Source organism: Benincasa hispida, chromosome 3 (genome assembly GCF_027475165.1).
Source record: "Benincasa hispida cultivar pf3 chromosome 3, pf3_genome.v1.1, whole genome shotgun sequence".
Classification (NCBI taxonomy): Eukaryota; Viridiplantae; Streptophyta; class Magnoliopsida; order Cucurbitales; family Cucurbitaceae; genus Benincasa; species Benincasa hispida.
Window position 1 is genome coordinate 70,819,459 of NC_143480.1, and position 20,142 is coordinate 70,839,600.

The following is a 20,142-nucleotide window of genomic DNA, read 5'->3' on the forward strand; positions in this document are numbered from 1 at the left end:
ACTATCTAGTATGTACAAGTACAATCAGGAAACATACAAATGTAGAAACGTTTCAGAGTTTAGAAAATACAAGTAGCAAAAAGAAAATAGAACCAAATGTTCTAAATTTAATTGATTTAACATATAAGGGTAAGAACATTCTTAAGGAATTTTTTCCCCACCCGACTCTTTTACATGAAGAAGTATACTCACCCTCTTTCAAGATTCAAATCCAATCGCTGTCCAGCTGTGACTCTATCAATTTCATACCTGCACTGTAGTTAAAGGTCTTTGCACAAATAAGATTAATTTAGGAGAGTACAAGATAATGTTTAGATTCAAAGCTAGTATACATTTGATACAAACTTAGGTACAGTAAAACAGACCTCAATTCACTACACATCTTTTCAATATTGAGTTTTTCAGACCTCAACTCACTGCACATCTTCTCAAATGTAACTAAATATAACAAAAAAAATAGCATTTTAGAGTCAATATTGCATTCACTGAATCAAAATTATAAATGCACTTTACCAATAAAATCTATGGAATATGATCAAGATTTTTATTCAAATTGATTTTGAGTATATAGTTCAATAAAAACGAGTTTTAATATTAAGATGAGTACCTGCACTTATTGAGGAACCATATTCCAATGCAAAGATCTTTTTGCTTCTTTATTTTAATCTAAAACCAAACATCTTAGTTTTTATGGAATAACCCACCTGCAAAGATCTATAGAGTAAAAACACATTCATAGGATTAAAAATAGCAAAGTTGAAGCTGAAGAAAAAGAGGAAAGCCCAAACTCATGGAAGAAGCTAAAGTGAAGATAAGAGAAAAGAAAAGGAAAGAAAAGAAAGATCTTGAAACAAATCTGATGGAAAGAAAAGAGAGACATAAATCACCCTTTATGTAAAAAAATCATGCTTTCATCACTAATATAAAATTGAAACAAATCGGACCTTGAAGATCTTGAACAAATCGGGGCCTGAATAGATCTAAGCGGAGCTCGAACATTGGAGCATATCTGAGTTGAGATTGGGTTGAAGAACGACAGGTTGGCGAATCTGATGAATGAATCAACGATTTGATGAAGGAATCAACGACCTAACGCACGATTCATGGCGGTGGACGAATCGGCACAGACCTAACAGACGAATAGATAGTAGACCTGGTGAAGCTAACAATCGGACGGACGAAGTTGGAATGCACAGAAAGATGGTGGAGTTAGATCTGATGAATGATGTAGATGGACTGATGGAAATGGTGGTCAGAGGGTTCTGAAGGAGAGGAAATTTGTGAGAAAAAGAGAGAAAAGAAAGTTTGATAAATGAAAAAATTGGGTTTTTAATAAAAGGGAAGAGTAAATGGTAGACCCGGTGAACCTGACTATCGGAAGGACGAAGTTGGAATGCACACAGATCTGATGAAGGAACGAAAGACGGTGGCAAGAATGGAAGATCTGATGAACGATGGTGATAGACTGATGGAGATGATGGCGAGAGGGCTCTGAGGGAGAGAAAATTTGTGAGAAAAAGAAAGAGAAGAAAATTTGATAAATGAAAAAATAGGGTTTTTAATAAAAGAAAAGAGTCGATAGGGTTTAGCTACAATGTCAGTTTTAAACCGACATTGTAACCTGATTAAATATATCTAATTGACATTAAAGATCTGTTTTTTTTTTCTTTTTGCAACCGACATTATACATCCGTGTTTATTTTTTCCAATCGACATAAAAGGCCAAATTTCTTATAGTGACCTTAGTCTCATTGTGGTCAACTTTAGGATTTTTCAGTCTAGACAAATGATCCACAACCTGATTCTCTGTCCCCTTCCGATCAATTATTTCGATATCAAACTCTTGAAGGAGCAGAACCCATCTGATCAACCTCGGCTTTGCGTCCTTCTTTGTCATTAAGTATTTGATTGTCGAGTGATCGGTGTGGATGAGTACCTTGGTTCCCAACAGATGTGCCCGGAATTTTTCCAACACAAAAATCATAGCCAGGAGTTCCTTCTCTGTGGTGCTATAATTTGTTTGAGCAGAGTTTAAAGTCTTACTTGCATATGCAATGGGGTGCAAAATTGTTTTTCTCTTTTGAATTAAAGCTGCCTCTATTGCATACCCACTTGCGTCGCACATGATTTCAAATGGCAATGTCCAATCTGGCGCAATCAAGACGGGTGCGGTAATCAACGCATTTTTTAAAATTCTAAATGCGTTGAGGCAATTGTTGTTAAACTCAAATTTTTGTTCGCCTCAAACAACGCACTCAGTGGTTGTGCTATCTTAGAAAAGTCTTTGACGAATCATCTGTAAAATCCAGCGTGCCCCAAGAAGCTTCGCACAGCCTTCACGCTGGTTGGAGGAGGAAGCTTTTCAATTGCGTCAATTTTTGCTTTGTCCACCTCCAATCCATCCCGGGAGACCTTATGTCCCAACACTATGCCCTCCTAAACCATGAAATGACATTTTCCCCAATTGAGCACCAGATTTGTCTCTTCACATCTCTTCAGAATTTTCTCTAAGTTGGCTAAGTAGACTTCATAAGTGTTCCCATAAATGGAGAAGTCATCCATAAATATTTCCACCGAGTCCTCGAGATAATCTGAAAAGATCGCAATCAAGAACCTTTGGAACATGTTTGGCGCATTGCAGAGGCCAAAAGACATGCGGCGAAAAGCAAACGTCCCATATGGGCAGGTGAATGTGGTATTGTCTTGATCTTTAGGAGCTATCATGATTTGATTGTATCCGGCAAACCCATCGAAGAAGCAGTAAAAATCATTCCCTGCGAGTCGGTCTAGCATTTGATCGATAAAAGACAGAGGAAAGTGATCTTTCTTTGTGGCCGCATTCAGTTTGTGGTAGTCCATGCATATGCGCCATCCAGTTATGGTCCTTTGCAGTATTAATTCGTTGTTCTCATTTGGGACTACCGTTATTCCGCACTTCTTCGACATACATTGCACGGGGCTGACCCACGTGCTATATTCTATGGGGTAGATAATGCCTGCATCTAGCAATTTGATAATCTTTTTCTTGACGACCTCTTTCATCACAGGGTTGAGTCTGCGTTGATGTTCAATTGTTGCCTTGTGGTCATCTTCAAGACGAATGTGGTGCATGCAGTACGCGAGGCTATATCCTCTGATGTCAGCGAGCGTCTGGCCAATTGCTCGCACATGTTTCTTGAGAATGCTCATCAACGCATTCTTTTGTTCTTCGTTGAGCGCAGAGGAAATGATCACTGGCAGCTTCTCATTCTGCCCCAGAAATGTGTACTTTAAATGGGTTGGTAGGGTCTTCAATTCAAGTGTTGGTGCACCAGGGAAGGTTGCATTGTTTTTTGTTCTTCTTTTGGCTCTACTTCTTGCATTGCGATCATCTCTTCTTCTTTGTTTTTTTTGCTACGATCTCATTGCAGGCAACAACGGATGCATTGGCATCCTCTTCTTCACACTCTTCATCAGACGTTTCTTCTTCAATTAAATTCAGGTCATCATCAGCATCTTGCAGGTCTTCTTCATCCGAAAATTTCATGGCACGAATTATATTAAATTTGAGTTTCTGTCTGTTTATACTCAAAGTGATTTCTCCTTTGTGCACATCAATTTGAGCACGACCCGTTGATAGAAAAGGTCGCCCCAAAATGATGGGCACATCTTTGTCGGCATCGTAGTCTAAAATGATGAAGTCAGCTGGCAAAATAAATTTATCAATCGTGATCAACACATCCTTCACCTTACTTTCTGGATGAACCAGAGATCTATCAGCCAATTGGAGAGTCACTGATGTGGGCACAAGTTGCCTCACATTTAATTGTCTAAAAATCGATAGCGGCATCAAATTTATGCTGGCCCCCAAGTCACACAAGGCTTACCCATTATATAGTCCTTCTATGGAGCAAGGAATAGTGAAGCTCCCATGATTGCTCATCTTCAGTGGGATTATGGATTTGGAACTTTGCGTTAATGCCGCTGTGGAAAATTTTCTAGCGCCCCTCTTCTTAGTTACCATGTCCTTCAGAAACTTGGCATAGGCACGCATTTCCTCAATCACTTCACTGAAAGGAATGTTAACATGTAATTTCTTTAACATAGATAAGAAGCATTGGTACTGTACCTCTTCATTTTTCTTCTTCCTTAGTCTTTGAGAAAAATGTGGTAACTGAACTTTCACGGTTCCTGTTTTAGTTGGCTTAGAGGTTGACGCAATCTCAGGTTCTTCTGCTTCATTTTCTCTTTCTTTTTCTTGCATTACCACAATCTCAGGTTTAGCTGCAATGGAAGTTGTTCTACTATGCTCCTTCTTTTCTCCTTCCACAGTCTTCCCACTACGCAATGTCACAACCTGACATTGCTTCTTACCTGATCCCCCCGAGTTGCATGGAAGTTCGGTTGAATTTGGCAGTGCCCCTTATAGTCTATTTTTCAGCTCACTCGCAATCTGGCCCATATGTAATTCAAGATTGTGGATGGACGTGGCCTGACTTTGAAGCACCGTCTCGTTTTTCTCTTTATATTGCTTCAATAGGCTCTCCAAAGAAGAAGATTGCGGTGGTTGTTGTGAGCTACTTGCTTGATTGCTTAGTTGACCGTTGTTGAATTGAAAGAATCCTAGTGGCCCTTCTTTTTGCGCCACAGGTTGGAAATTTTGTTGTTGATTCTTCCAGGCAAAATTGGGGTGGTTTCTCCACCCGGGGTTGTAAGTGTTTGAAAAGGGATTATTTTTCACAAAGTATACAGATTGTGGATTTTGCGGGCAATCTTCCATTGCATCCCCATCATCGCAAGTCGCGCACCTTGGGGTGTTTTGACTGATGGAATTGATTTGCCCATTTGGTTTTGTAATGAAACAATAGCACCACTATTTGCGTCAGAGTCTTTTAAGTCTCAATCTCTGGTCACTCTCTCTTCAGTCTTCATGGCTCTTAGAGATGCGATCTAGGATATTCTTTGCCTCATCGTATGTTTTATCAAGTAGACCACCAGCGGCTAGCGCATTGGTAGCGGTCTGCGAAGCAGGATTCAAACCATGATAGAAAATCTCCATTTGAAGGCAGCCTGGTAACCCATTATGTGGACAATCCCGAACCAACCTTTTAAACCTCGCCCAAGCATCACTGAGTGATTTTTCCATGTCTTGTTCAAAATTTGTAATAAGTTTCCTTCGTCTTGCATTCTCGGTAGGTGAAAAATACTTCTTCATAAATTTCTCCACTACTTGCTCCCAAGAAGTGATCTCTCCCGATTCGAGAGATTATGCCCATTTCCTAGCCTAATCACAGAGAGAAAATGGGAATAACGTTAGTCAAACTTCTTCAGCAGAGATGTTCGGGAACACAAAAATATTGCAGATTTCAATAAAACTTCGGAGGTGGGCGTGCGGGTCCTCGCCACGCCTTCCTCCGAATTGACCTGCAGTCTGGATCATCTGCAGCATCACCGGTTTCATTTCGAATCTGCTTCCATCGAGGGCAGGCCTCATGATTCCCAGAGAGAAATCATAGAGGTTTGGCGATGCATAGTTCTCAATGGGTCTATTGCGATCGTTTGCCAACAGAATTGGATTCACCATGACATTGTTATCATTTGGTGCTCCACCTCTAGGCTGCTCCACCATCTCTTCTTTATCGGATTGTGGTTGCTGTTGGCGGTCTCTCAATCTTCGTCTAAATGTCCTTTCAATCTCCAGGTCATAATTCACCAAAGATTGAGAGTTCTGCAAAGAAATAAAAAAAATTACCGTTAACAAACTATTTTGTTGAAGTCCCAAGCAACGGCGCCAAAAACTTGATGCTCGTATTTATGAAGTGGAAATATGGATGATATGCGTTGATGGAATTGCATTGTGTACTCAAGTTTCCCCAGTGGAATTCAAGTGTAAATTCCTCTGAGTTTCCTAGTAAGTCCAGGGTTGAACACAAAGACTTGTGAAAATAGATTGTGTTGGTAATTTTGATGAAAATGAAAACTTTGTGGTAACGAGGTAAATAAATAAAGTGTTGGTTTTTTGTTTGCGTTGATGAAAAATAAATAACAAATGCGGCGGAGTTTGAAAAGAGTTGGTAAACGGGAAATGCGATTAATGAGTTCATGCTTGCAATCATGCAACATGCATACAACAGTAAACCACCTCTCGGTACGAATACCACGGCTTCTAAGGCTAAAACGCATGCGTTATATATGCAATAAGTCTACAGGGTTTACACATAAACCTCTATTTCTATTTATGCGATGACAACATGAAGTCCACACAAATATGCGACCACAATATCATTCCTATCTCTAGGATGCATGCGATGTAAGTTGATAAACAGAGCTTCTCTCTAAGTCCCTATCTCTTTTTTATGCAAGCTTAATCTTGCTCTTTCGAGTCTAGATTCTAACCTAGCTCTCTCGAGACATTAGGTTCTTTCTTTAGACTCTCTCTCGAGTAACTCTAAAGGGTATTTTGCACAGCATAAAACAAGACAATCGCAAGGAGTGAACTTCCTAGGTCATGTTAGCTTAGTTCTTCTCAACCCATTCAACTAGTTTAGCTACTCATGCGATTGAATAGATATGAAGATGAAGTACAAATAACAATGTAAGTATAATAAAGAGTCTGGTAGCAATTTCTTGCTGCCAGGCGTTTACACTGTTTCTACTCGTGCTCTAGAGATAATCTCGCTCTCGCGAGAGTCGGCCCGCTCTTTGCTCTTACACCCCAAGGTTCTCTCTCGAGTTGCCCTGAGCGATCTCCGGTGCCACCACTCTTCTCTTGCTCCACCTTAAAATGGAAGAAAAATAAGAACAAGACGTGCGAACTAGACAACTTGTTGTAAAAACGGTGAACCCCTTTTCTGAAGAATGCATTTGGTATTTATAGAGCATCCATGGTGAAAGGCGGCTTCTCTCTCTCGGTACTACAAATGGGACAACTTTAATTCCTGATTGACATGCCGAATGATTATTACCGATAAAGCTGAATGTACTTTGTGACCATTATCGGCTGTCAACTTAATTTGGATTCGACTGTCGTCAATTTTCTGTCCCATCGCTCTTAATTGGCCTTTCACCCAGATGCGCCCACCATGTTGTGCTGACCAAGTTGCGGCGATCCTTCTCGGGTGAATGTTTGCGAGCACGATCAACGTAAAGCCTTGTGGTGAAGTTGCACTCGACCAATGAATTTCTAGATCGCAATTTTTGCATTGCGTTAACGCATTATACACAAAAATACAAAAATCAATAGTTCTAATGCGCTGAACGCATGCAACCGCAATATTACGAAATTGATGCTTAATGGACGCAAAGTAATATATTGCATCAACGCAATCCAACATTGTTTAAGAACTTAGCACTATGATAACGTGCATTTTTGCCCGTTATCACGCTTCTTCTAAGAATGTGGTACAAAAAACTTGTATTTCTACAAGTTATCACATCCCTAAATTTAGAATTATTCTTGTCCTCAAGCATATCCTATACTTAAGAAATTCATACTCATCCTATCATTGCAATGCGCCGACTAGCTGCTCAGAACGATTTCTCCTTTACACAATCTTTTAAAATCATTTGTTCCTTCTTATCACTTTGAATACTTCTTTAGAAAGATCTTTCTTAATCTTAGTTTTGACAAATTTCTACTCAAAGTTTCCTTCTTATTTTGACAATTGAATTGTGTTCCTTTCCTTTTACAAAACAGGATGTGTTATTTATATCGGGGCATGGTTTACATTATGATTTATAGAACGTTGATCTTGGATACACTTTTCGTTTTGGCTTGCTCCCACGGTTGTCATGCGGACATCTAACTATTGTTGTGTTTCAAGCTCAACTCAACTCTTATCTTTTTGCTAAGCTTTCACTTTAGCTAGACAGTGGAGTTGTATTTTTCTTTATTATTGCATTGATCCTAGTAACCTACCTTCGTTTTGGCTTACCTACATAGGTGTCATGCGAAGTATCCAACTATGAGCAGGTTCCTTTCTCAAATTAGCTCTTATGAGGTTAGGATTTTTCCTTTAAGCTGATAGCAGAGTTTTATTTATAATTTTTTTTATCATCTACTTAGGCCTTTCCCACCCCCAAATTTTGAGAGGTGCAAGGTCTTCATTACACTATTGAAAAGAAAGGGAAAACACACTTTGTCAAAATTTTGAAAAGAAGGTTTGAGTAGAGGCTTGTGCAAAAGTAAGGTAAAACCGATACATGTTGAAGGAGTTTCTAAGGTTAAAAGGAAACATGCGATATGTCAAAAGATGCGTTAAGCGTTTGCATATAGCTCACCATAGCTGCTAAACTAACAATGCAAAATAACAAAAGGAAAGATTGAATTGTAAAAGAATAAAATAAAACATTAGGCCAATTATAGATATGGAGGAAAAGTTCAGATGAGTAAATTGATAAAAAAAAAAAAAAAAAAGATACCATGGGCTCATTGTTGGGAGGAGGTTGTAGTGTTGCTGGTGGTGCCTCTTGAAAGTATAATGGCTGACGCAAATGGTTCGGTACCATAGGCCCATGAAGGTAAGTAGTTAGGAAGTTGAAGTATTCATGGTTGCATTCAGCTTGTTGACGTTGATTCTGGCAAATGGAGAAAATGTTGCGTTGCACATTGACCATTGCCCGGCGCAGCACATCATTGCTAGCATGCAACTCCGCAAGCGATTGGCAGAAGGTGAAAAGTTCATGAAAGATGAAGCCTCGTATCTCATCGACAGTAGCAACTAGGGATGTGATGGATGAGTGATGGGGGAAAGATGCTTGCAATGTCTCGCCAGCATCGATTGGGGACTGATTTGAGGAATAAGCACCTAAATCATGTGAGTCATCAGCACGAGGCAAAGTATGTGGTGAAGAATGGATTGGTGAGTGTTGGCTGGATAAAGTTGTTGGTGATGGGTGATCCGAGTCTAGGAGAAGGAGATGTGTAAGAGTTTCAGGGAGAGGGCATAGAGGGATAATGGGGGCTTGGAGGGAGGATGACCAAAGGTGGAGGCTGGTCAATGGGCTCATCAGGTTAATTGCATTCAGAACAGCCCGACACAACTTCATTTCCTTTGTCATTTATGTTCCGCCTTTTGAGCCGAGAAGGTTGCGATGCATTCAAATTGATGTTGGGTCATTTTGGTGGAGGCTCAGTGCAATAGAGCGAATCTTTCAACAAAATCCTTAGAATTTTTGTGTTGATCAGGACGTGGACCTCCGGCATTGGCTCGTCTTCAATACCATAGCCCACTAAAAGGCATAGACTCAAGACTGTCCACCGGAAGAAGAAATGTCCTCGAATCCTGTCAACATGGCCCCTTATCTACCTTGCAATCAATTTTCCAACATCAATGGGAATGTCGCGCTCGATACAATATGCGGCCATGACTCGATCTTTTGAGATGGTTTTATCTTGTGTTTTCGGGATGAGTCTCCTCTTCACAAAATAAACCCAAAGGCGCACTTCAGGCAGTAAACGGTTAGACGCAAGTGTGCGAATGCCGATCAGGGAGATGGTCCATGCGGTGCCCGGTTGCACCTATATTCTCAAAGCATCTACCAAATGCTCATCTTCGGGATTATCAATCAACTTGTTGCCTAGTGCTTCTAGAAAGTCTTTTAATTTGTAAAGTTGATTGATATCCTGGGCACTGAACAACACAACCCTCTCTTTGATAATTACTGCATCCTCGGTTTCGAGCAGGCTGCATTGGTAGAAGGCTCTCATACCCTTGGCATGATTATAGGTGGCCATACACAGAATGTTTTCCATCCAAGCTCTACCATTATGCTGGTTTGGCACTGAGAAGAAGCCCATTTCCATTAGGAGGTCATCGTTTTCTTTTATAAACTTTGGGCATCTCTGGGCTAGCAATGATTCGCTACCTTCGACCTTCTCCTTACCCTTATCTTGGGCAGCCATAAGTCGGGCCCTTTGGCACCTCACGCGCGCTCTTTCCCTCTCCTGATCAGCTTTTTCTTTTTCCCATTTCTCTATCTCCTTGTGTTTGAGTTCAATGTTGCATTGGACCTTTTCCCTTTGGGTGCAACTCCTTCTCTTCCTTCTTTCTCTTCTTAGTTTCCTCTTCCTCCATCAACTCCCTCTCAAATTGCTCAGAGGCGAGAGCAATGTGCCACTCATCCTCGAGCTTATTTTTGGCCTCTTCTTCTACCAATGCGTTAATACGACATAATTCCTCATCATGAAGTCGTCTAGCAAAATCTGCTGAGGCGATGATTAGGTGCTTGTTCTAACTTTTCTTCTTTTTCTCTTAACTCCCTTTCTCGTTCTTCCTTCTCCTTCTCTATGCACTCAAAAATTTATTTGTCCATAGAGGATTCTTGTTGATTTACTAGAAGTGCATCCACTGTCTCCACCTCCTTATCTTTTGATGTCCATGTTCTTGGTCGTCGGACAAGTGGGATGACTAGTGTGTCACCATATTCTTCCTCAGAGCATCTAGGTTGGGCCTTTGAAGTGACCAAGCAATCGTGCGGAATGAGGGACTAGCTTTGTGTTGTTTTCTCTTTAGGCGGCGTTGCCGCAGATCCATCCACCCTTGTGGTGGCTGATTCTTCTTCTACAACAGGGCTCTTAGCCCTTTGTCTGCACTCTTCTTCGTGCTTGAGGCGCTTTTCTTCACGCTTGCATTGTTTCTTTCCGGCCTTCCTTCTCTCTTTCTTTTCCTTATTGCGTTAGGCCTTTTCTTCATTCTCATCATCTTCATTCTTCTTCTTTTCCTTTCTCTCCCTTCTTCATTGAGCTTTCGTTTGTAGGTTGAGGAAATACTACCTCAGGACTGGTGGTAGGGGCACTCTTCTTTCACGGCCCTTCATGGCAGACAGATGGCGAGGTACTAGTGAAGGAGAAGCTTTTTCTTTTAGGTTTGGTGAGGATTGGGGAAGGGGCTTAGGTTGCAAAATTAAGCATCGGCTGGCAGCTAAGAAGAATGCCTCTCGAGCAGAATACGGCTTTGGCTGGGGAGGAAGGTTGGGAAGATGAGTTTGACCACTGACCGACCATAGATTCCGGCGAAAGTTGGGGGAAGAAGAAAGGTTGGGTTTGCTTGACTGATGAGTAGAATGTAGAAGGATTGAGAGTTCTGAAATGCTTGAAGGCTCAAAATACAGATGGAAGGAAATGAAGCTAGATGGGGGTTTGTATAGGCCAAGATTTTAGGAAACCCTACAATCGCTATGATGAGAAAAGAATTCTCTTTTCATTAAATGCCTGACAGACGAAAGGACACCTCGTCTGTCGATGCATTAATGATGCCTAAAAACCCTAATCTTTTAGTCCATCCGTATTTTCGCATAGACGTCAAATGACTCTCATATGCATTAAGAAGAAGATGGGTGCAATGAGCGCCCCACACATTGCAATAATTATCACAAAACCATTCAAAGATAAATTATCGCAATTGCAAAATCAGATTCTCAAAACAACAAACTCAAAACAAAGTCTCTATCAAAACAAAGTAATGAAAGTAGTAAAGGATAGGATAATGGATGCCTTTAAAAGAGTATAACATGTTACTGCAAGGTGCATCCATGCGAGCGATCACGCTTGCCTAGTTAGGTCAATGGTTTCCTTGTTGCGATCCACCAAGTCCCCCTTAATAGGGCTTTATGCATAGTCCATTGACCTTGAAGACGTTCCTCCCATCTTCACTTGCTAATTCTACCACTCTGTGAGGAAAGATACTCTTGATTATGAATGGGCCAGACCATCTTTAAGCGTAGTCCATTGACCTTGAAGGCAGGCATTAAATAACAAAACTTATTGTCCAACTACAAAGTTCTTCTTACTAATTCTTTCATCATGCCATCTCTTTGTTTGCTCCTTATCAATCTTGGCATTCTTGTAAGAATTTGTGCGCCATTCAGTGAGTTCGTTCACTTACAGCTTCTGGGCTTCCCTTGCACTGGTTAAATCAAAGTTTAACTTCTTAAGTGCTCAATGCATTTTATGCTCAAGTTTCAGAGGCAAATAGTAGGCTTTTCTGAAGATAAGGGCATACGAGGACATAGCAATAGGTGTTTTGTAGGCTATATTGTATGCCCACAAGGCTTCATCTAGCCGCTGGGCCCAATCCTTCCTTGAGGTGCTCACACCCTTCTCTAGAATAGACTTGATCTCCCTATTAGAGAACTCTGCCTGTCCATTTGTTTGTGGATGATAGGAGGTCACAACCCTATGATTGACATTGAACCTGATTAGTAAATTCGTAATGATGCAATTAATGAAGCATGTACCTCCATCGCTGATTAAAGCATGGGGCATGCCAAATCTCGTGAAAATATTCTTTTTAAGAAACTTGGCCACCATGATCGCATCATTCTTGGCGCAAGAGATAGCCTCCACTCATTTAGAGACGTAATCCACAACAACTAAGATATATTGGTTGCCTTCAGATGCTGGAAAGGGGCCCATGCAGTCTATGCCCCAAACGTAAAAAAACTCTACTTCTAAGATAGAAGTCAATGACATTTCATCTTTTCTGGACATATTCCCTGTCCTTTGGCACTTATTGCATTGCACTACATGGGCGTGGGCATCCTTAAATAGAGTTGGCCAGAAGTAGTCACTCTGAAGGACTTTAGCAGTAGTCCTTTGCCCCTCAAAGTGTCCTCCATAAGGGGACTCGTGACACTGTTCTAGGATGTGCTGGATTTCATGCTCATGGATGCATCGATGCATTATGTGATCTGACCCCAATTTATACAAGAATGGGTCATCCAAGAAGTAAATTTTTGCATCATGCCTCAACCTCTTTTTCTACTGATGGAAGTATCCTTCTGGCGTTTGGATGCAAACTAAAAAGTTCACGATGTCCGCATACTAGGGTTCATCAATGCATATTGTCATCAACTTTTCATCTGGGAAGCAATCTTCAATATCTTTCTCTTTTCTTTGAACCTCAATATTCTCCAACAATGAAAAATGATCAGCCACTTGATTTTCAGTACCCTTTCGATCTCTGATTTCTAAGTCAAATTCTTGCAAAAGCAAAACCCACTGGATTAGTCTAGGCTTCACATCCTTCTTTCTCATTAAGTGTTTGTTTGCAAAATGGTCAGTGTATACCATTACGTTAGACCCTACCAGATATTGAAAAAATTTGTCCAATGAAAATACTACTGCAAGCATTTCTTTTTCCGTAGTGGTATAGTTCTCCTACGAATCATTTAGCATTTTACTAGCATAGTAGATAGAATGCAAGATCTTAGCTTGCCTCTGGCCTAGTACAGCCCTCACCGCATAATTGTTGGCATCACACATTACCACAAAAGGTTGCATCCAATCAGGTGCAACCAAGAAGGTGCCAATATGAGCGCATCTTTTAGAGTGTGAAATGCCTTGGTGCATACTTCATCGAACACAAATATGTGATTGGCTTCTAGGAGCGTACTCAAAGGCCTAGCAATCTGGGAGAAGCTTCGGATAAATCTGCGGTAAAAACCAACATGTTCCAGAAAACTCCCAAGTGTCTTGACATTTACCGGTGGTGGTAGTTTAATTATTGAGTCAACTTTTGCCTAATCTACCTCAATACCTGCTTTGGACACTTTGTGTCCCAACATAATGCCTTCAGATACCATGAAGTGGCACTTTTCCCAATTCAAGACAAGATTTATTTCTTCACACTTCTTCAACACCTTCTTTAAATTTCTAAGGCATACTTCATAAGTGTTGCCAAAGACGAAGAAATCTTCCATAAATACTTCAACTGATTCTTCCAAAAATTCCAAGAAGATTGCCATCATGCACCTCTAAAAGGTCCCTGGTGCATTTCCATCATGCACCTCTAAAAGGTGCCTTTGCCACTGGTCTTTTCCTGGTCCTCTGGCGCAATGGCAATCTGATTATAACCCAAGTATCCATCTAAAAAGCATAAGAATTCATTACCCGCAAGCCTGTCAAGCATCTGATCGTTGAATGGTAGTGGAAAATGGTCCTTTTGGGTAGCTTGGTTTAGTTTGCGATAATCCATACATATACGCCACCCGATCATGGTTCTTGTAGGGATCAGTTCGTTTTTACTATTGGGCACGACAGTCATTCCACCCTTCTTTGGAACGCATTGGATTGAGCTGACCCAACTACTATTGGAAATAGGGTAAATGACTCCTGAATCAAGCCATTTAATGATCTCCTTTTTTACCACCTCCCGCATGGTTGGATTCAATCGGCACTGCCTTTCTATTGAGCTTGCTTTGCCTTCTTCTAACTAAATCTTATGCATGCAATAAGAGAGGCTAATTCCTTTGATATCTAAGGTCTAGTCGATTGCTCTAGTATATCTTTTTAGCACATTTAGTAGCACATTCTCATATTCTTCACTTAGGATGGGAGAGTGTCATTTTCTCCCAGATAAGCATATTTGAGATGCACTGGCAATGCCTTTAGCTCCAATATGGGTGGTTCTTCTAAAGATGGCTTAATTTTTTGCGATGATCGTTTGGATAAATTTAAAGACTCAAAACCAAGATTAGTTTGTATCAACGCACAGACTTCTTCCATTATGGCATTGTTTTCAACCTCTTCCTCCTCAAACTTCTTTTGGATTTCATCCCAATACTCTATTCACAATTCATCTACGTACAGACAAGTCTCCGTATCATCAGGGTATTTCAAAGCACTGAAGACGTTGAATTTGACTTTCTGATCGTCAACTCTAATTGTTAATTCCCCTTTTTAACATCAACCAACGCTCGCCTACTAGCCAGGAATGGGCGCCCAAGGATGATAGGGACGTCAGTATCTGCTTCATAATCCAAAATAATGAAGTCAGTGGGGAATATAAACTTATCCACTTGTACAAGTTCATTTTCAATTTCCCCTTCAAGATGCGTTATTGATCTATCTGCTAGCTGTAAGGTTATGGTGGTGGGTCTTGCCTCACCAATTCTCATCTTTTTAAAGATTGACAATGGCATCAGGTTAATGCTAGCTCCCAAATAACATAACGCGTTGCCAACTTCTTTTCCTCCAATAGAGCAGGGCAACGTGAAGTTTCTAGGGTCCTTCAATTTCTTGGGGATATTATTATGAAATAACGCAATGTTCTTATACGTTAATGCTACTATTTCATGTTCCCCAAGTTTCCTTTTATTCACAAGGATATCCTTAAGGAACTTCACATAACTCAGCATTTGTTCCAGTGCCTCTACAAGTGGTATATTTATGTGAAGTTGCTTGAGGACGTCCAAGAATCTCCTAAACTGCTTGTTGTCATCTTTCTTCCTTAGCCTGCTAGGAAAAGGCGGGGGATCCTGCCTCATTTCCTAAGTAGTTGATTGTTCTTGACTTCTTGTGCAATCGGTACTGGGCTGATGTTTTGAGAAGTAGGTTGCATTAATTCTTTCTCAATACTTGGTTCAGATGTTGTGAAGTAGTGTTGTTCGATATGTTGATCGCAATGGTATCTTCTGCTGTGGTGTTAATGGGCTTATTACAAGTGATTTATGGGTTGTCACTAGTGGTTTCTTCCTTCTTCTTCTGGTTCCTTTTTGAGCTGATGACATGGGAACAATTGTTTTTCCACTTCGCAATGTCATGGCTTTGCATTGCACTTTCCCATTTCCTCGAGGAACCTATAAGTTGCTTGGTAAGGTTTCGAGCTGCCTGTTTTTCAGTTCACTCGTAAGTTGTCCAACTTGAACTTCCAAATTTCTTGTCGAGGAAACTTGCAATTGAATCAATTCGTCATTTTTCCAAATGTACTCTTTCATCAAAGATTTAAGAGAGGATGAATTTTTTAAGCTAGATGGTTGGTGATGGTTGTAGGATTGCTTGTTTTGATATTATTGTTGTCCTTGCAACATTTGATGGAATCCTGGAGGGTTCCCTCTGTGCCCTTGATGATTCTGTTGCAAATTCCTCTGTCCTCCTTGATCAGTGTTACCTCCCCATCCAAAATTGGGGTAGTTTCTCCAGCCAAGGTTATATGTGCCACTGAAGGGGTTATTGTGAATGAAAAATATGGATTGTTGGGTGGCTAGACAAACATCACCCGAATGGGATTCACCACCTTGAACGCAGCTAATTACAGCAACTTGCGACAATGTATTGGCCTGCGCACCGTTTTAGGTCACTGTACCCTGGTTGATAGCCATGGTTTGAAAGAGAGAAGTGACTGCGACCATCTACGCGACCAATGACGTCATTGTGTCGATGGGGATAATTGCTCCCTCCATCTTTCTTCTTTCAGTAGTCTTGCCTCCATATCCATCGTTACCTAATCATCTGTATTCCGTGAAATACGATCCAAGATCACCTTCGCTTCAATATAAGTCTTGTCCATGAACCCCCCCTACTACTGAGGCATCTGCAATAGCTTGCATTGCTCTATTTAAACCATTATAGAAGGTTTCCATAAGGACGTAATTCGAAATGCCAATATATGGGAAATTCTTTACTAAACAATGAAACCTCACCCATATGGTGCTTAGTGTCTCGTTATTAGCTTGCTCGAAGTTTAACGCTTCCCGCCTTCTTTTTGCATTGACGGCGGGTGGAAAGAATTTCTTCATAAAACATTCAACGAGTTGGTCCCATGAAACGATCTCATTTGGTTCTAACGAGTGGGCCCACCTTTTGGCCTCATTTCTAAGTTATATGGAAATAAGTAGAGTCTGATTCCTTCAGGAGTCACGCCAGGTATGGAGAATGTGTTGCATATCTCGACAAAATTGGTGAGATGTGCGTGTGGATCCTCGCCTTGCATGCCTACAAATTGGCATGCATTCTGGATCATTTGCAACATTACAGGCTTGATTTCAAACCTGGTGTTCTCATCAATAGTGGGTCTTGTAATTCCTAGTGAAAATTCATATAGGTTAGGCGCTGCATAATTCCTCATTGGAATATTACGATTAGCAGTCAGCATGACAGGGTCTTGCGACAGTTGACCTATTCCTTCGTTTAATCCTACTTGATTGTTCTGATTGTTGTTGATAGCCATGTTGCTTCTACGCCTATTACGATGTTGGGGTACTCTTCGGAGAAAAGTTCTCTCAATCTCCGCATCAATATTGACTTTTGGATCCATCCTAGTACTCATATACTGTCAGTAGCTTTTCGCCCAAGCTTGCAATACTCCAGAGAGAAAGTCCTACATAAATTCACAAACAATATCAACACATATTCACTTTTGCAAATCCCCGGCAACGATACCAAAAACTTGCTATATCGTAGATGGATGTGTTATTCTTGCAATTAATGAGAAAATGCGGTAATGGTTGTGTGCAAACAGTTTCAAGAGTCATGTGCTGATCACAAATTTTCTCGTTGATAAGCCAAGTATACCTAGCAATGAGTGTCTTAGGATGACCCAAGGTCGAACACGGGGATTTGATGTGATAATATTGTAAAGTAATGAATCATGCGATAATAGTGAAGATGCATTAATTTTTTTGGTAATGCGATAATGAAAGTTAATAAAAGGTGATGTCTCAGAAAGCTAAGTAAATGCAGGATGTGAACAGGTGAGCAATGCGGCAAGTTTTTAACAGAATCTATGAAAATGAATGGGTTAAGGGGAAGGCTATTTGGAAATCATTAATCCATACAGGAGATGCGATCGAGGTTCTTACTTCCCATTGGCTTACACCTCTCGGTGGTTACCGCACTAGTTATATCTTTATGATATGAAAGGGAAGTGTTGTAGAATGCAAGGTTATTTCTATCTATAGAAGTACTTCTTGCTTTGCTTAACAAGTTCTATCATCTTTCTCTTTCGAGAAGTTGATTATCATACTCAACTCTGCTTTTGCAGGTGAGTATGCTTTTAAGCATGTGTTAAGCAAACTCGATAATATCTCACGGCATGGATCAAGTCATTCAATTAACCTTCCCCCATACCCTGGGGGTTTAGTGACTCATGAGCAAGGAAATGAAAGATGGATGAACATGGATAAAGATGGAGATGAACATGATGATAATATTGAATTAGTAAATCGTTCAGATACAAAGTTAACTAATATCTTAGTAATGTCTTACAAAATGATAATACAAAGAGAATGGAATGGTTGCAAGATTAATGTCAATCTCTTGACAAAATGGATTGATGATGAAATCCTTCGGCATGATATGACTCATGGAGTGGATTGGTGAACTTTCTTCTCAAGTAAATTCTCAGGTGGCCTTCTATATGGGGATTTGGAGTTTGGAATAGAAGGTTCCCTGCAAAAGTTAAGGTTTTTGATCTTGTTCACTATCTGTCACTTTGCTGTGTTGAGGCTCTATTTATAGAGCCATGTGGTTGTCTGCCTTGATAATCCTGCTCTGATTGGTTGCTATCATTTGTTGAGGTTGGTGAGAATGTCAGCACTACATCATGGTCAACGATCAAGACGTACGTCAGAGTATCTTCTGTACTATATCATAAATCCCGAGGCATGCGTTGTTCGCATCTTTTCTTGAAGGATTGTCGCATGCGATGATTCCTATTTTTCATGAAAAACATAGACTTTGAAATTCTTTTGCCCATGAAATGCGGTCAGCGGGTGTGTTTGTGATATCTTTATAAAACTTTTCTTTTTTTAGATCAATTTAGCCATAACCGGTGCATTTTATTCCTCTCTATTGTCGCATATTCTAAGAATGTGGTACAACTAACTTTTATTTCTACAAGTTATCAAGTCCCTAAGAGGAATGTTCGGACAACCGTCTGCACAGCTCATGCATGATGCTCCCAAGCACATCTTCAATGCTCGTATGGAACAAGGGGTATCTATTTGAGAACATGTTCTCAATATAATGGTCCACTTTAACATGGCGAAGATGAATGAGTCCATCATCGATAAATCTAGCCATGTTAGCTTCATTTTGGAAAATTTACCTGAATGTTTTCTACACTTCCATAGCAATGTTGTTTTGAACAAGATTGACTACAACCTAACCACCTTCCTCAATGAGTTTCAGACCTTCAAATCCTTGATGGAAAGCAAGGAATAGAAGGCTGAGGAAAATCTTGCTTCATCCTCTGAGACGTTTCATAGAGGTTCGACCTCTGGGATAAAGTTTGTACCTTCTTCCTCTAGCACCGGAAAGTGGAAGAAGAAGAAAGGTGGAAAGAGGAAAGCTAACCTACTAGTTGTTGCCCAAAAGGGCATGAAAGCCACGGTTGCAAGGGGAATCTATTTCTATTTCAACCAGTAGGAACATTAGAAGAGAAACCGTACCTCCGCCAACTAGGGTTGTAGGTGTTGTCAAACGATTCATTGTAGACAGAGTATACAGATTGCTGATTCCACGGGCAGACTTCCGCTGAATGTCCTTCTCCACATTTAATGTAATTCATTGTGGCCACGTGTGTCAAATCCCGAGGTTAAGCGTACTCTGGCAACTTTACATAAGGCAAGAGTTTGGTTTTTTGGGGGTGAAAGTGGAAAATTTGACAGATAAGTCACCCTTACTGCCACTCGACAGAACCGTACGTGAGATTTTCACCTCATACGGGTCCTCGTTCAATTCTTTCGAAGTCATTGGATCCTTTTCCTCATTCGAGAATCTCCTCCCTTCTTCCATTCCGTCTCGAAGAGTGACTGGGACCAATTCAGTCATGTTTTCATTTATTTGGAATCTGGGCTCTTCTACGTCATTTTTATTTACTTATAATTCAGTAACACCGTTGCTAGAAGAGACTTATAATTCAGTAGGATGATCATAGGTGACTTGATCATAATCCTGAATTAGTTGTGAACTCCTATTTATGAGGACAATCCTTTGGTTTTTATGGGAGCCGTCTGTTGGAGGGGCCAAACTGCAAAGGCAAGGCCTTTAAGGGGGGTGGCATTAATTTGAGTTTGTCCTTGTCTGAGATTGGAGGAGTATTCCCTTCTGAAATGGATGAAATTGATTTCAACCTCTACAGTTATGTCTCCTGCTGAAAGGTTCTCCCAAGTACCCTGGAAAGAAAAGTGATAGATGGTTTTGCTAAATAAGCATCGGAATTGACAGATGCAAGCCACTTGAACTAAGATGTTGTAGCATTCATGCTTCATCGACTAATGCTAACAGCTTGCAACGCTAACAATCTAGCCATAATTCTCATTCGAGCCCAAAGAAGTTGAAGTTTGGCTCATTGCTTGTTCCTACATGACCCGATCAATTCGATTAGGCACTCGCCATCTATTTTAATTGTTCAACTCTTTGACAACACGAAAAAACCATTG

At 40.5% G+C, this 20,142-nt stretch overlaps 1 protein-coding gene across 1 annotated transcript; it reads right to left on the reverse strand.

Moving 5' to 3' along the window:
- Positions 1-14,646: 14,646 nt before the first annotated feature.
- Positions 14,647-15,246, reverse strand: LOC150037506 (uncharacterized). The gene has a single exon (XM_090312027.1). The coding sequence runs from the start codon at positions 15,244-15,246 to the stop codon at positions 14,647-14,649; it is 600 nt and encodes a 199-aa protein (XP_090168153.1).
- Between the last annotated feature and the right edge of the window lie 4,896 nt (positions 15,247-20,142).